Source organism: Haliaeetus albicilla, chromosome 1, assembly GCF_947461875.1.
Source record: "Haliaeetus albicilla chromosome 1, bHalAlb1.1, whole genome shotgun sequence".
NCBI lineage: Eukaryota > Metazoa > Chordata > Aves > Accipitriformes > Accipitridae > Haliaeetus > Haliaeetus albicilla.
In genome coordinates this window covers 43,992,370-44,009,475 of record NC_091483.1, presented here as the reverse complement: position 1 = coordinate 44,009,475, position 17,106 = coordinate 43,992,370, and the positions used below count along the sequence as shown (strand labels likewise).

At 45.3% G+C, this 17,106-nt stretch overlaps 2 protein-coding genes across 4 annotated transcripts in view; one reads left to right on the top strand and one right to left on the bottom strand.

Moving 5' to 3' along the window:
* Nucleotides 1–1,761: 1,761 nt before the first annotated feature.
* HMGB2 (high mobility group box 2) lies at nucleotides 1,762–4,253 on the top strand. Its single transcript, XM_069787071.1, has 5 exons — nucleotides 1,762–1,897; nucleotides 2,425–2,595; nucleotides 2,791–2,936; nucleotides 3,048–3,222; nucleotides 3,705–4,253. The coding sequence occupies exons 2-5, from the start codon at nucleotides 2,446–2,448 to the stop codon at nucleotides 3,855–3,857; spliced, it is 624 nt and encodes a 207-aa protein (XP_069643172.1). The 5' UTR covers nucleotides 1,762–1,897; nucleotides 2,425–2,445; the 3' UTR covers nucleotides 3,858–4,253.
* A 9,519-nt stretch (nucleotides 4,254–13,772) lies between these two features.
* The window catches only part of GALNT7 (polypeptide N-acetylgalactosaminyltransferase 7), a 76,833-nt gene continuing 73,499 nt past the window's right edge, over nucleotides 13,773–17,106 (bottom strand). For all 3 annotated transcript variants that reach the window (XM_069787041.1, XM_069787035.1, XM_069787050.1), the window contains exon 12: nucleotides 13,773–16,010. In XM_069787041.1, coding sequence (XP_069643142.1) covers nucleotides 15,873–16,010 — 138 coding nt within the window. In that variant the 3' untranslated portion in view covers nucleotides 13,773–15,872. The remainder of the gene's footprint in view (nucleotides 16,011–17,106) is intronic.

Below are 17,106 nucleotides of genomic sequence, written 5' to 3'. Positions count from 1 at the left end.
TGTTTATTTTAGAAGTTTTATTTGTAGGTTAGAAGTTTAGAAGCTTTATTTGTAGGTTAAACACTATCAAAAGGAATAGCCACAGAAGTTAGCCAGTATAAGAATTTGGGTAACTGGCTTCTGACAGGCTGTGACATCTGCAAAGGGAATACACATCTCTGCATTGCTCTGGCAATATACCTCCCAGTTATCCTCTCTTCATAGAAGATTTTGACTAACTTTTTTTCCAGTTTACGTTATGTCCTTTAGGGCCGCAGTTTGGACAAATACATAAAGCTTAAAACAAAACCGGGATAAAGGAGGCATTTAGTACCATATTAGCGATCTGTTCTGCATGAACACATCCTCCTTGGACAGAAAAAAAAAAAAGAACAAACATGAAGGACTGGACCGGGTAAGTGCTTCTTATTCGATGCTCCTTACACCGAGTGAATCTGGAATGGGGGAGACTCTGGAGATGATGACATTGGCCACTCTCACACCTGCAACTAGTCAATACGCTCAGATAGCTTAGGTGCTCTTGCTGCTGTCTTTTTAGAGGTTTGGGGGTTTTTGTTGTTGTTTATTTTTACCATTGAGCTCGGTTAACATGATTAAAACTCTGCTGAAGGCATGGCATCTCCAGTAAGCAAGGTTATGACCTGCTTTTCACCAGTGCTATAAACTACACCTGAAGAAGCAAGAGTGTTAGAAAGTGCCTAGACTGCCAAGAATATTAACCTCAACTGAAGCTCACTAGAGAATCGGATGAGAGTAACCAGACAGAAGAAAACCAACATCAGCAGAGCCCGTATCGTGTAGACGAGGGTCAAATCACGACAAAACAGACTGACTGACGGGCAGCTCCGGTTTTGCCGCCAAACCGACAGGGCCACGTTCACGGCTGGCGGTTCACCGGAAAGCAACCGACGCAAACCGCGGCCGTTCCGCCGCCGGCCCACCTCTGCTCCCGGGCCTTCCGCTCCGCAGGCAGAACAGGACGCGAAGCCGGCCGACGCCCCCCCTTCCCACCGCCGGTGCTCTTAGCCCGGCCTGAGAGGGAAAACGCGCCCCCCTCGCCCCGCCACAGCCACGGGCCCTTCCTCGGAGCCCCGCCAGCCCGGGGAGGGAGCCAGGCGCGGGCCTCGCCACCACCGAAGTCAAAGCCCCGTTTTACAGCGGGCGGCGGCTGCTGCTGCCGCCCGCCAGGCTCGGCGAGCCGCGGGCCCGCCCGCCCCCGGCTGGAGGAAGGCAGCGCCGAGGGGGCCCCACGCTCTCCGGCGGCCAGGCAGCCGCCCGCCCGCCTGCCCGCCTGCCTGGCGAGGCCGGCGGCAGGGGCTGGTCCCGAGCCCCGCCCGCCCCGGCGGGCCGCCGACCCGTCCCCTTCCACGGCTCCTCCGGCTTTGCCCGCCCCGCCATCCTCCTCGCTCCCTTTGTATTTTTAAACCACGCTACAGCATCCCGCGCCGCCCAATCCAAACGCGCGCAGTCCCCGGCAGCCAATGGCGGGGGCCCCCGCGGTTTTTTAAACCGTCCCTCGCCCCCAATCGCCGCCCAGCGCTTTCGGTTCCGCCCCCTCCACTATCCTCACCCCAACCGGTTCCAGCGAGTATGAGCGCTAACGACCCCCTCGCGCTCCACCTAGCCGAGGAGCTGCTCGGCCGCTGACGTCGCGACGGCGGCCAGCGAATCCCCGGCGGCCCCGGCCCTGGGGGGCGGGGCCGCAGGCAGTTTGAACCGGCGCGGCAGCCAATCCGCTGCGCCGGGGGGCGGGCCCCCGGGCGCCGCGGGTCAAGTTGCTGTGGCGGGTAGGGCTGTGGAAAACAAGAGGCTGTAAGTGCGCCGCCGGGAAACCATTTAGCAGCCGCCGCGGAGGGAGCAGAGCCCCGTGCCGCCGCCGCCCGCCCCACGCAGCCAGGCAAGGCCCAGCGCCCCACCCCGCCGGCGGCGGCCGCAGGGCAGCGGGAGGGTGCTGAGGGGAGAGGGAAGGAGGGGGAGCCGCCGCAGCCGCCGCCGCCGGCGGTCCTGGGCGCGGAGGGAGCGCGGGGTGCCCGGGGCGGGCGGGCGGCGCGCCCGGGGCTGCGGGGGGAATTCCCACCGCCGGGCGGGTGGGGCCGGCCGCGCGGGCTGGGCGGCGGGCGGCCCCGCTGGGGAGGGCTGGGGCGCGGGCTCCGGCGCCCTGCGGGCCGCCCGCCGCGGGGGGGTGGGGGGGGGGCGGGTGGAGGCGCCTGGCGGCGGCGGGAGGTGCCGCGGGGCGGGCGGGCGAGAGAAAGAGGGGCTGCGGCGGGGGAGGGGCCGCCGGCCGCGGGGGGCGTGTTCGGGCGGGAAGGCGCCGGGGGCGGGGGGGGGGAGGCGAGAGGCGGGAGCGGCCTCGGCCGCGGCCCCGCCCGGCGGTGGCTCCGCGCCGCGGCCCCGCCCTCAGGCCGCCGCCCCCCCCCACCGCAGGGACCCGCCGCCGACCTCGCCATGGGCAAAGGCGACCCCAACAAGCCGCGGGGCAAGATGTCCTCCTACGCCTACTTCGTGCAGACCTGCCGCGAGGAGCACAAGAAGAAGCACCCGGACTCGTCCGTCAACTTCGCCGAGTTCTCGCGGAAGTGCTCGGAGCGGTGGAAGGTGAGCGGGGCCGGGCCGGGCCGGGCCGGGCCGAGCCGAGCCGCGCTGAGCCCTGCCGGGCCGGCCCCGGCCCCCGCCCCTGCCGCGGGTTGCTGGGAAAAGATCGCTGGTAGCAGCTGCCGCTTAGGCGTTAGTGGGTCACCGGGCGCTTTATCTGATCCAGGCTCTTCTCCTTTCCCCTCCGTGTGTCCGCAGACAATGTCTAGCAAGGAAAAAGGAAAGTTTGAAGAAATGGCTAAAGGAGACAAAGCTCGTTACGACAGGGAGATGAAAAACTATGTTCCTCCCAAAGGCGAGAAGAAGGGAAAGAAAAAGGACCCCAACGCTCCTAAAAGACCGCCGTGAGTGCTTCTATGGCCCGGGGGGGGGAAGGAAAGTATTAGTTCTCATAGTCTGACTCTATTTTAGACTCTGCTAGTTTGACCCTTAATCATCACTGTCTCTCGTTGTAGATCTGCGTTCTTCCTTTTCTGTTCTGAACACCGTCCGAAAATCAAAAATGATCATCCTGGCTTGTCTATTGGAGATACAGCAAAGAAATTAGGTGAAATGTGGTCTGAACAGTCAGCCAAAGATAAACAGCCATATGAACAGAAGGCTGCAAAACTAAAGGAGAAATATGAAAAGGTACAGTGAAAGCGATAAAATAATGGTTAAGGTTGTAGAGGTCACTGTAAATGCATACTTTTTGTTTTGTACCTAAACTATATATGGTTCGTAGTTCTAAATGTTTATGTCAGCCTTTGCCAGGCTTCAGAAAGATGTGGCGTGGGAGGTATCTGGAACCCTTACAGTGAACCTGAATGTGGTTTTTACATGTCTTAAGAGATTTTACCAGTAAGACGCTTTACTTCCAGAAAACAGGTCACCTGCTTGGTAAAATACACGGTCATACTCCAGAGCAACCACGGTCATAAAATTCCTAAAACTGTCTGGGTCACGCGTTCTCTTGCCAAAAGATGCAAGCATGAAGGTCTCCAGCTTGAAACCCTCCTTTTCTGCACACGCTGTATTGGATGTGCACAGTGTAGTATTATTAAATTATTGAAGCAGTACAAATTTGTCTTCAGAGTTATATTGCCAGCAACTAAACAGCATTTTTCTTGCAGGATATTGCAGCATATCGTGCCAAGAGCAAGAGTGATGCAGGAAAAAAGGGCCCAGGTAGGCCTGCAGGATCTAAGAAGAAAGCAGAACCAGAAGAGGAGGAGGAGGAGGAGGAAGATGATGAAGAGGAGGAAGAAGATGAGGATGAAGAATAAATGAATGTCCTGCTGTAAAGATTTATGCTCAAAATCCAATATTTTGCTAAGAATGTGAACTCAAGTGCAGCTCATTGTTAGCTTCAGTATAAAAATCTGTACAGAATTGTGTATAGGTAATGTGGTTCTTTGTAGGGAGACCTCTATTTTTAATGTAAGTAGTGGCCAAGGGCTGCTACAGTTCGGTTAAAAAAAAAAAAAAAAAAAAAAAGAAGAAAAAGTTGTGGAATGTTTCTGCATATTTAATGGTTTTGTTGAAACTCAGTGACTGATAGCCGGGTGTTTCTTTATAGCTAAGTAAAACAAAGGAGGTAGCTTAATAGCTGATCTTGTATTTTGTAGTATATTGCATTGTATTACTTTTTTAACAATTTTGTAATAAAATGTTGTACATGATTATTGTTGTATTCTTGATGTTTCCGAGAGGCTGGGTACTCCCAGAATGCTGAAGCCCTGTGTGGGATAGTGCTTTGCATTGTTGTTGGGCTGTTATCGTAAAACTGGCAAGTCTCTCCTGGAGTTTATACAGGGGTTTAAACTTTTTTAATGACAATTCTTTCTCCTGCATACGCTACTGTTAGTTGCAGTTGATGTTTTCCTTACAGTGGCATTTGCTTCTATTGCCTTGCAAGTGAAAAAAATACCTCTAATTTTAAGTACTGAAGTCACTGATAATTAATTATTCCCGGATTGTTTTCTTTCCCCAAACTACTGAAGCACAGGTCTTAAAAGTTTTGTCTTGGTGGGTTAGCTGATAATGAGTAAATTTTAGGAGCTTACTTTTCTCTCACAGAGCTCAGGGTCACCAGCCTTTTCTGCAGTCCATATCAGGACACGAAAAGTTGGCTATAGGACAGATGTGGTTAGAGGTATGTTTTCCCAGATGTTCCCAACTCCCTCCCACTCCCCCTGGCCCCAGTATTAGTGGCTTCTCATAAAATACACAGCTTGCAGAACAGCATGAAAAATGCTGGAATGTTATCTCCGCACATGCCAATAGATTCCTGCAGAAAAGAAGAGGCATTTGTAAAGAACACGTGCTCCTGATAGGTTCCTGTTTGTGGTGGTAAGAGGAGTTATTGCCAGTTCCACTATTTGTTGAGTGGTTTTTTTTTTTTTTACTCAACCTTTAGTGTATTTAAAAGTCTAAATCTAGCTATCTAACAATATTTGCAAGTGGGAAATTGGAGATCCCATGGTTAAACTAATAGTTTAATTTGTTGAGATAAATACTAGGCAATAGCTTTTACTAGCCTTTGAAAGCCCAGCACTGAAACACATTTAATGTCTAAAATATTAAGTACTACAAAGGGCAGGCTTCCAAATTTTTTCTTCTGTTTTTTTAAACTGTCACCCTATTGCCCATCAACTTCTGAAATAAATTTGCATACAGTCATTGTACATCTGTAAGATATAGAAAGTGATTTCAGCACTATAACCATGGTAAATGTCTGTGGTAGGCTAACAACGTAGCACTTTCTGAAACGAGTCTTGACAAACACGCTTCGTGTATTCCTGGAAGTATGGCAATAAGGTAACTAACTGTAAAGACAATTCAAACATTTTTATACTAAAGTAGGTACTAATCTTTGAAGGCCTTAGAAACCCAGAGTTGTTTTTTTCCTTCCCACCCTGCCCCTGAGATGCTTAAAGTAGTATCAGAAAGGATTAGCTGCTGTTTTACATGTTGGCCCTGCCAGAGATACTCAGCACAGGCGGGATCAATGGCTCCATTTTGCAAGCTCAGCTTTTGGGAAGCCGCAGATGTAAACTGGAAGTGAGAGGCAGTTGTTCTCTGTGCAGTACATCCAGTGCTCAAGAACATTTCCTCCTGTAGAGAGTTTACAATCCTAGAGCACCTTTATTCTTAACTCAAAAATTCCTCCAGCTAGAGGCAATTCCCTGTCATAGCGTGTAGCTGAGACTACACTGGTCTCATTTTCAGCACATTCTGTTCAGATTTCCCTGTAGAAACACACCATCACCTCCCCTCAATTCTCAGACTCCCTCCCTGAACAGAACTGTGATGCTTCAAGAAGTCTTTCTGATTAGATTTAAATAATCTTTTGCAGTGGAGCAGCAGCATCAGAGTAAATTGACTAGTTTGATTATTTGAAATGTTTTTTACTTCTGCTCAAGTGCTTTTAAATTGAAATGAAATATAACCCTTCAGGTGTCCTAGAAAGCTGCATGGGTTACAGAATTTTAAATATGGTGTCAGAATAAGAGCATATCTTGAGGTAATTCAGAATAAAGGAGCTCTTTAATATTTTCCGCAGTGAGGTAAAATGGCTTTTGGGTTCTATTTCATTTAGTATTAATTGGCTAATTTAGCTTCAGCACAAATCAGTGCAGACCTGCCTAATGTTGCCACTGTGTTGTCCCCACATCTTAACGATGCTCTATAAAAAGCCACCTATGGGTTACTTTTGTTTATGATCTCATTTACAAATACATCCCGACTGCTGGAGAGATCTTTATTGCAAAAATAGTCTATCGCACCACTCTACTAGCCTGACCCACATCATTACACAGATCGTTTTGTGTGCATGCCATGTCAGCGTGAGCTGCAGCAAGCCACGGCAAAGCTCTGCATCAGGCTGATCTATCAACTGAGAATGATGTCATGATATTTAGATAATTAGTAATTTTTTTAAATAATATTTTGTCCTTTCAATAAGAAGGATGTTGAACATAGATTAAAGGCAAATGGAAAAGAGCATGTGGAAATTACTACTTTCAAATTAAGCTTTAAAAAGTATGGTATGTTAGATCAGGGAGTTCGGATAATGCCCATCTGTGAGCACTGAAAGAACTAGTGCTGGAAAGGACTAGTAAGTGATCAAAGGGTAACGGGAATGTTCAGAAAAGATAAGGTCATGGAAGAAAAGCTAAATTAGTTTTTCACATCCATGTTCAATATGGACAATCTTATGAAATGACTCACTGGAATCTTTTAACTGGAGGTGAACTGGGAGGTGTGTCTCAAACCAAAACTAAAAGGGATGGCCAAAATGATTGCAGGCATCGGGGGACTGCTCACATCGCACTAGAGGTCCAGCATAAAGGCATACCACCCAGTAAAGCAGACCAAAAGACCACTGAAAATAAGACTGAGGTGGATAAAGAGCAGGTATGACAGAATAACAAATGCAGGAAAGCAGTCTTTAAAAAGTTGAAGTTGTATTTCTAAACCAGTAAACCAGAAGAAAACTGCACCCTGACAGGCCAGACACAGCAATGTGTGGCAGGGAAAAAGAGCATCAGAGCAACTTCAGAAAACAGACGGACCAATAACTTTCAAACACATCAGAACCAGGAGGCCTGCCAAGCTGTCCTAGGGACAATAGATGCTCAAGATATAGTAGCAATGCCTAGAGAAGATTTCAGGAAAAGAAAATGACCTTTTTTTTTTTTTTTTTTTTGTTAACCACGTAGAGGAGCTTCAGGAAGTTTTCACGACAGAACTTTTTAATGGGAGAGGCATGGTGGAGCATCTGTCTCAAATCCAAGTGTAAAAGGTTTTGAAACAAAATGACAGGACAGATGGTATTCATCCAAGAGTTCTAAGGAAATTCAAGGATGAAATGGCTGAACTATGAACTGTACTTTATATTTTTTCACTTAAAACTGCCTTAGTGCTAGAGGAATGGAACGTCACAAATATGACACTAATTTTTAGAAAGCATTCTGTGGAGATACAGGGAACTTCAGACCAGTAATGCCCATATGGCAAGCTGGTAGGAACCATAGTACAGCCGAGTGTTGCTGGACAAATGGCTAGACAGTCCTATTGCCATCTCACACGAGGAAATCCTGTTCCACAGGCCTGTAAATATTCTTCGAAGAAATCAGTGAACATGAAGGTAAAGGAGATCAGGTAGTTCTGGTCTTCTTGAGTAAGTCATCATTGAAGGCCTGGCATGAATAAATAGCTGGTTAACAATACAGGAACAAAATGGGAATTAGTCATCAGTTTCAGTGGAGGAAAACCACCTATGAAAACCCATAGGTTATTTTTGGAGATGGGGTTAATGACTAGTGCTTGTTTAATATATACATATGTGACTTGGAAAAAAGTGCTGAATGGTGCTGCAAGAAAGATGAGAACAGCGAAGAACTGCAAAGCCAGCCTGCAGCCTGAAGTGACAGGATAATAAAACCAGCAGGTGAAATACGGCGTTAATACAGAATGTATTACATATTAAAATGTGCTCCCCCAACACATGTGAAGGGGAAAAACCAGGCCTAATGTTTATGGCATGGGTAATGTGGGTGGACAATAAACGACATTACATTAGTCTGGAAGAGATGCTGGAGCTATAATAGGTAATTTTGTGAAGAGGTAATAGGCGTTTGCTAGAAAAACAAATAGCATGTTAGGCATTATTAGGTAAAGAGTTAAGAACAAAACAAATATTTAGTATTTCCTTACCGTCTTCGTAAAAGAATATAAAGTTTCCTTTTCCTTAGATCAACTTAGAACAAAGCCTATTTACAAAGTTGGTCTTGTTTTTCCCAAGCAAAACCTATGTCTGAAGAACTGTAAATATGCCTCTCTTGGTTTTGGGGGTTTCTTTTTTTGGTGTGTTTTCAGAAGGAAAACCTTGAGTAGAACAGCTACAGACCTGGGAACTGACTGCAGTATATACAGGCTTTAGAACTCCAGTAACACAAAAGAAATTGCAAATGGGTGTGGAGAGAAAATCAGAAAAAATGTAATAGGAGTTTTAACTTTGATTAGCTAATGATCTATTGAACTGTTTCATAACAGTGTATCACAGGCATCTTGTATATAACATTGGTACATGATCTAGTACATATTGCTCAGCAATAGATTATTTGCTGTGGTGGTGACTGTCACTGCTCCTGCTTCACTTGCTGTAACATCCTTACCATATATTTATTTTTCTGCTTGTTTTCTCATTTTGGCTTGCATTTCTTGCCACATCTTGAAATATATGTGTTTTGTCAGCAACTCCTGCATTTCCAAAATTGCTGGGCCTCTCCTATGAGCTGCATCACAGCCCCATCTGCTTTTCCGTGATCCCATTTGAATCCAGTGTCAAGAATCCTGTAACGGAGCCCAGATGTCGAGCTTGCTGCTGCGTTCTCCTTAAGGAACACATTAACTCTGCTAACTGTGGGATGTGCATGAGATTCAGACCTACCTGGCAAAAAAAGCTGACTGCCTATGCAGATTTCTCTTCATTGGTGCGATTAAGTAAATGTCACAGGCCAGCACCAATTAGTGAGTGAACCTGTACATTGCTCTGACTATCCTGATGTCCTGAGATCAATTATCCCCCCCCTAGCCTCAGTGTTGGAGAGGGTCTTGATGTTCCAGGACTGAACATGGAATCAACCACCAGAAAAATCTTTATAGCCTGCAAATCTGGTGTTCCACCTCTAAGTTGTATGGCTACTCTCAGTATTTCCTGGCCCAAACATCTAATGGTAAAGTTTGTACCCATAAATCAGTTCTCCAGCAGAGCTGAAGGAATGATGTTTGTGTGGACAAGACCACATCCTTCTAGAAAACCCTGTGAAAAACGTGCTGTGATGATGTTACTGTCAGTGCTGCCACCTTGAAGCCAGCTCCTGGCTGGCTGGCCCCAGCACTGACCTAGCACTAACTACTCCCTTCAGGAATTAAGACCTTTAACAAGCCTTCATAGTTCTTCTATATCTCACCGATTTGTCTCAGCAGAGGAACGAACCGCAGAGCCAGCATGCCTCTTCAGCAACCTTGAAACCTTTTGGATAATCAGATGTGACGGATGACCAAAGTCTGCCTAGATTCAAACAGCAGTTAGACAAATTCTGGACTATTAAATAGAAAACGCCATCTCTAGCTCAGACAGTGCTTCAGTTGTATATTGCCAGAAGTAGGGACAATGCTAGACCCTTGCCCGTCCTTTTACTCTGCCCTGTACTCCTTGACCACATTGATCCTACTGATCACTGAGGGAGACAGGCTACTATGCTAGCTGGACTTTTGGTCTGATCTTGCATGTACTTTTTAAGTTCTTATGTTAAGCTCACTTCTCATCCTAAGGCAAAATATTTTTCAACTTTGTCCATCAGAGACAAAGGGTCCTGGTATTTCTGGAGTGCAGACTTGATTCCTCTCATAATCATCACATAGAAGATAATGGGATACTGTAACAGGAAAAAAAAAAAAAAAAAGGCAGGAGTGATTCCTATCTCCAACTGGGAATGGCCCTGTTCAACATTACTTTATCCCTAATAGCTTTAATACCAGTAGGAACCAGACTCCACTCTGCTACAGGGTAACAGAATTGTTTTCCTCAGCAACACCCACGCCATCTTACCTTCACTCCCAGGCAACAGGACAGGCAGCTTTCCCTTCCACCGCCAGGTTGATTAGCTCTGTCTTTAGAGGTTCCGTGGCATTTTCAGGACAGGTAGGACTTCAGGGCATCCCTCAGTGCAACTGAAAGAGCGGTATGACTAGAAGCACTTCCAGAGCTTGGCGTGCTTTTTCTCCTGTTCAGCTCTTCCCAAATCTCCCTTCTTATGAACCCACAAGAATCCTCCAGAAGGCTTCTACTTTCATCCAGTTCTACTTCCGTTCATTGTTTCTGCTGCCTCAGAAATAAAAATATGAGAATTGCAATCATAGCTGCCTGTTGGGCAGCTGTGATGGCCCTGGGGACTCCAGCAAGAGGGCTGATGGCCGCCGATGGCAGCCGAGCCATCCTGCAGGCTTCGGCTAGCAAGGCATCCATTGCCAGGTGGGTCTCCTGAGCGTACCCCAGAATGACACGGTGCTCCCCCCGTGGGACGAGATCCCTGGCTGTGCGGAGGCACAGCTTGCAGAGGGCACCTTTTCACCCAGCAGCCCTCAGAAATGCAGGCAGGAGTCTTCGTGGCTCTGCCCCACGTTCGTTACCCGTAAGCGCTAATCCTGTCTCTTTGTGACAGGCCCAACTCCGGGAACACGCACCCACACACAGAAGATCCAGAGAACTTTATACTCAAAAGATCCACCACCGTTTAATGTCAGGGCTTGTTCAAAGATACTGGCCTACATTATTTTCCTGGGAAAATCCTTCCACAAATTTAAAGGGAAGAGGTTGTATTTTGATTCCTATTTCCACTCTAGTGCCTTCAAGTGATTCAGAAAGCCTATTCCAAGCAGTACATCTTAATTTCATTTGAAGACTGTGCTTGAACAACTGTCTGGGCATGCCACCTTTTTGACTGACACACACTGCCACCAGCAGCCCTTTCCAGGAAAGCAAAATAACATCTCTCTGTTCATTTTCCCTTCCCCTTTCAGGACCCGTGGGATGCTCAGCCAGAGGGCTGCTGTTGCCATCATGCGCATCTCAGGCACTAGAGTTTTTGATTTGTTTTAACAGGAGTTAGTGCTGTGCTGCTTCTCCCACCTTTCTGCTCCTTTCTTGTGGAGACATTACTCTCGCACAAGAAACGCCGCCGAGTTGTTCGAACTGGCAGCCCACCTGAGGCAGTTCTCCTTTCACATTGAACGATCGCATCCATGAGACCTGCGGGACGCACCTAGCACTCAGCCCTACTTTACCTGCACACCACTTTGGATGGGGCACGGTTCTTGTCCCTAAAGCAATCGTGTTTCTCTTCAGTGAAGTCTGTTAGTGAGAAAAAGAAGGGATCTAACACGCAAGCATACCTTTTCATCTTGGTGTCTAAACAGCTCTAACTCCTCCTTACAGGCTTTGATCCTTGTCACCTTTGTTGACGTGTTAACTGAGGGAATATGCATTTTTCATCAGTCAGTGAAGATCTGTCAGACCATAAGCTATTCCACTGCCTTGCTGAAGAGTCTCCATCCACACTGCTGTTCAGAACAGCCACAGAGCAGTGCAACATGATAAAAACCCTAAAGGTTGTGCCAACAGCTTATTTTTTCTTTTACCAGGACCCATGTTACGTGGTAATGGAGAATACTTAATTCGTTTCTCAGTGTAAAGAACGGACTCGGTTTTTTGATTTAAAAACCAAAGGTCACTAACCATTAACTGGGTTACCAAGATGCATAATCCACACAAACACCTCTTCCCACTTTTGCTGTGCTCCATGCTGGTTAATGCAGCTGAGGGTGCGATGAGAGAGGCAGCACACGCCGACGCACATGCTTGTGGCAGCAGCGGGTGAGGGAAGATGACCAGAGGCTCCCCACAGTGAAAGAAGGGCCAAGGGGGCTTCAGTCTGCAGGGATCACTCACAGTTCATGTAGCTTTTTTTTAAAAAAAAAACACCAAAAACCCAAAGGGAGGCAAACTCACCTACATTTTTTGACAGGCTATCACTTTTTCTACCTAGACTTATTGTATGTAAAGAGTCCTCCTATACAGTGCCAGCCAAACTACACAACGTACTATTCTAACGCTACAAGAGTTCAGAGGAGGCTTGCAGGATAAGTAAAGTCAACAACCAGAAGACTAAATGCTGGCAACCGCTTCTCATGTTCCCAGAAAGTAAATATTACCCTGGAAGATAACCACTGACACTTCTCAAGGATTGCTCTCATAAATGTAAGCAAGATAAGATTTCAGAAAACAGCAAGACAGGATTTCAGAACACAGCAAGACCTAGTATTCCCATGCCTTCTCTAGCAAGGAGAAAAACAACCAGAAACAGAAACACTGCTGATTTGTTTCTCCTGAGTTGTTTCTTTTCACCTATTACAATTAATGGGTCTAAGCTTACCAGCAGGGAACAAACAAGAAATGCTTTTACAAAAAACCAGTTTGCGTTCAATGGTATAGATCATTTCTTCTGCATGTTCTGAAATTCTCCTCCTTATTCCTATGTCTCCATGGATCTTGCACAATTTGATCTTTTTTAACCTATAGGGAAAGTTGTGCTTGATATACAGCAAAATCTCCCAAAGCACCTTTTGTGTTTTTATAGGCAGCAGTATGTTTTTTCTTTTCTTGTGAAAAGTCTCACAGATCAGGGATAAATGTGAAATTTTTACATCCCTGGCATAATGTAATAGATCTCAGGCTTCTTGGTCTAGTTTCATAGTAGTAAGTTGTTAACTTCTGGCTTTAGGGACCGCAATTTGGAGGCAGATAGTATGGAAGAAGCAGACAGTAGTAAAGGAGATTCACTGGCATTAGGGAAAGAGGATGAATTAATTCTACAATGCCATCAATGGGGACAGCATCTTTGGTACTGCCCAAAGGGTGCTGTTAGTTCTCCTGGTGCTAGGATCTCTGATAAAGAAGAATGATGTCCCCTCTTTCCTATCAATCCCTGTTTCTCTACATAAAAGGGTATTCCCTACATGAACCGCTTGCTGCTATACCCCCTGGGTTTTGCCAAAGGAGCCTTTCAAAATCTGAATACACAAAAGTGCACTGACAGATGTGGCTAGGGAACAAGAATCCCATCTGTAAAGAAGTACTGTAGATTTCAGCATTTAGGTTTGCTCTTAGGCCAGAACTTGGGTCTTCCATGTGCCAATTTAATTGCATACTCTTTTGCTAAGAAACCTTCTCAGGAAAAAAAAAAAGTTTGTTCGAAACATGTTTGTTGGTGGAAACATAAACGGACTAAGATAAAATATAGAGTCAAAACACTACCAACTAATCCTGACCTCTGGTTCTACTTTAGAAATAATTCTCAATTTAATTTTTCTATTAGCATATTAAATCTACCTAATTAGATCAGGGTAGGTGATACAAAAATCCAAATGTGTCCACGTGGCAACTCTCAGTGGAAATTTCATTTCATTTCACTGGAAAAAAACCTGAGTCCCCATGGATGAGACAAAAGGTACCTAGATAAAAAGTAAAATAAAACACTTTTAATATTAGTAAGCTCATGACACTGAAGTTGTCTAGATTTTGAGATACGGGGTTTCTATAAAGATAATAATCCATTTTTACTCTGTAAAAGTATAGTAAACCCAAAAATTCAAATATTTTATTTACTTCACCTAAAAAACCAGCAACCCATAAGTAAGATATACATAGGTTTCCCAGATTTATCCCTAATAAATTTTTTAAAGATTTATACAATTTCTACAGAAACATACAGTGTATCAAAATCTGCATAAATCAAATTTATAAAATATGTAGAAATGCATAGTGATATTATCATCAACTTACAAAGCAAGAATATGGGAATTATTTTTTTCCAAGCCAGCTATAGTAGGAAAAAGTCATTACAGCAACAGCTTCTTACGATCTCATGTTTTGTAAGGTTTCAGTCTCACATACAGATTCATATTCACATACAGCATCAGCTTTCGATGAATTGCACAAAATACCCATTTAAAATGCACACCCGCACAATTTATGTGCCACCATTCTTTCTCTTATGCATAGTCGTATGATTAAATTAATCTACCCAACACACAAAAATGGAGTCAGTTTTCATACACACAAGGAACAAGTACCGGCACACACCCTTATCTTCCTTTTTTTTCCAGTTTCCCCCTCCTTTATTTTCTATTTTTCATAGCTCTGAAAGGATAGATGAGAAGTTTATAGAAACTAGGAAAGATCCCAAACTAATAGATCAGTGCAGACAGCCCTGTAAAGATCAAACTGTGTCACCAAATATGATACATAACCCTTGTTAACATCAATGGAAGCTGCATGCAATGCTATTCTAGATTTCAGGGAAGTATTTAGTCATATTTAATAGTGTGACATGTTATAGGCATAACTCTTATGAAATCAGTACACTGATGTCAACATTTAACAGTCACAAAATCTAGAATAAGGAAGTGAGGACAAGTCATTTCTCCTCCACCTCTCTGTTCACTCAGAGTAAATATTTATACTCCTAAGGGAGTTTGCACCAACTCCTTTCCAGAACATTTTTAGAAACTTCTTCGCATTCTATTCTGTACACTATAGCACCAAGCAGTTGTATTTTGTGTTTGTAATCCCTCAGGAGAAGTTTCCAATGACAAAAAAAAGAAGAAAATTAGTATGAATAAATGTGGTTTCAGGATTTCCATTTCTCTTTTCAAATCTAAATCTGGCATCCAAACTGGTTGACAGATGTCCTTGTAAAGAATTACACAGATGTGTTAAGAAGCTGGATGTTTTTTCCTAATTAAAAGTTTTAGTCCACCTCTTCAGTGATTTCCATTTAAAATAACAATATAAATGAAGCATTGGATTCTTTCTAAGTTTTACATAATTGTGCAGCTTTATTTTATTTATTTTTTAAATTATTTTTATGTAAGGCATGGTTTAAACAAGCAAGTTAGTGCTTATAAATTCTTAACTGGAATCGCGAGGGTGCTTACTTCCATCCAAATGTACCACATTAGCACTAAACTCAACACTAAGCTCTTCCTTGCACCGTACAGTGTCCAGTTGAAGTAGAGCAGCCGAACCGGCAATAGAAATTTGTCTTCGGTAACACAATAATTACACAGGGTAGTACGGTTGGTCCCTACCCCTGGTGACAGCTCAGAAAAATCCACTGTATAATTTCCAACAAATGCTTTTCTTGTGAAAGAGAGAAATGAAAGAGGCACTAAATATGTTGAAATTCACCTTCCAAAAAAGCAGCATGACTGTGAGAGAAGGCCACCCTGGCTAATAACCTGTGGCAGTGCTTAGTAAGATGTAAAATTAAATAAAAATATACAACAGGTTGATAATCACCAAGTTCTGTGAAAATCTGGTTACTCCAACCTTTTCAAGTGTGTGTAAAAAAACTGCCTTCAGACCCCTGAGTGTAATCCCAAAGAAGACGACAACGCTTTTAACTATGTTCCTATGAAACATAGCTAACAGCACATTAATTGACCAACATCTTAAAACAAAAAGATGTAAACATCTACAGAGTTTAAGGTAAAGCAGTTTTGTAAACATTAACTGCGGATGATAATGTTATTGTAATAATCACAGTTCCTCTATGTCCTTCATCCAAGCCAGGAGGCTCGCAGCTGTACAAAGTTAATAATTGCAGCAGTTTTCAGGCTATTTTCAGTCCTGTACAAATTAATGTTGTCAGTAGGTAGGTTTTGTCTGTCTACACACTAAGGATGTTGTTCATTTCCCATTTTTGCGTTGCTTTACTGGAGTCACACTCTGAAATGAAAACTTGATGGAGGACTTCGGAGCGATCCAAGCACTTCCCTGATGGAATGTGAGTAAATCTGTGCAGATTCTGGAAAACAAAACCATCAGGAACATGTGTGTTTGGTTTGGTGTTTTTTTTTTTTTTTAAACATTTTCTTCACAACTGCAATATAGCTGTTTACAAAACCAGGTTTTAGGGTCCCAGAACAGATCAGTTCTATACTCATTTTACTGTTTGTTAAGCCTAGACCTTCACAGCCATTCGTATTATGAAATGTTTGATATGTGTAGGTCCACTTGAGACGCCTCCCGTTTCTCTTAGGCAACAAACTGCTAAGAAAATGAGCAGGACCGTGTCTAAAATGCTTCCAAGCCTTTTCATCCTTCCTGTAACCAAACCAAAAGATTCATTTTTGAGGACAGCTCTATGAGAACTGACTTCACTGGGCAGATCCTCCTTTGGTTAGCCCTCACATAAAGCAACTGCACGCCACCACCATGAACCACACTGGGGGAAAAAAAACCCAAACCAAACAAACCAGTTACTTTGCTCCGTTTGGCTGGTAGAAGAGAAGAGGGTATGCGAGCAAGTCTGGCCTCCCGAGCAACAGGAGGCCGCCTAAGAAACTGCAGACCTATTGTGCCTGGCCCGTTCAGGCTGAGAGTCGCACGCCTGGCTCCTTCCACCCGCCCTGCGCTGCCGTGCCCGAGTCTCACGCGTCTGCAAAGTGGCCCGCGGCTCCTCTCCCGCTTGCTGACCCCCTGTGCCAGACGCAGCCCCGACGCGCTGACCGGTTGCATCTCGCGCGGAGAGCAACGGAGCAGAAGCGAACCTGCGGCCGGGCTGGGGCTCTGCAGCCCTGCCCCGTGCGCCCGGACGCCCCTGGCACAGGGACCCTCTCCCTCCTCACTCCCGTCACTCCCACGCGCATCTGCGTGTCCAGATGTTGGTTCAGCTTGATACCTGCTCCTGCCGTGTGGCCAGTCGTGGGGGTCCTCTACTGGGAGAGGTCAACAGATGAATGGACAAAAGCAACAGGCAGACCGCCACCAGCCCTGTTCTGGATGTTTGCTTCTGGGCACCGAAGCCCTGCTGCCGCTCAAGGCTCAAGCAGCACAGATGTTACGCTCACCAAACTGGCACGCGAGTGTTTATTCCAGAAACAACCAACCGACCAACCAGA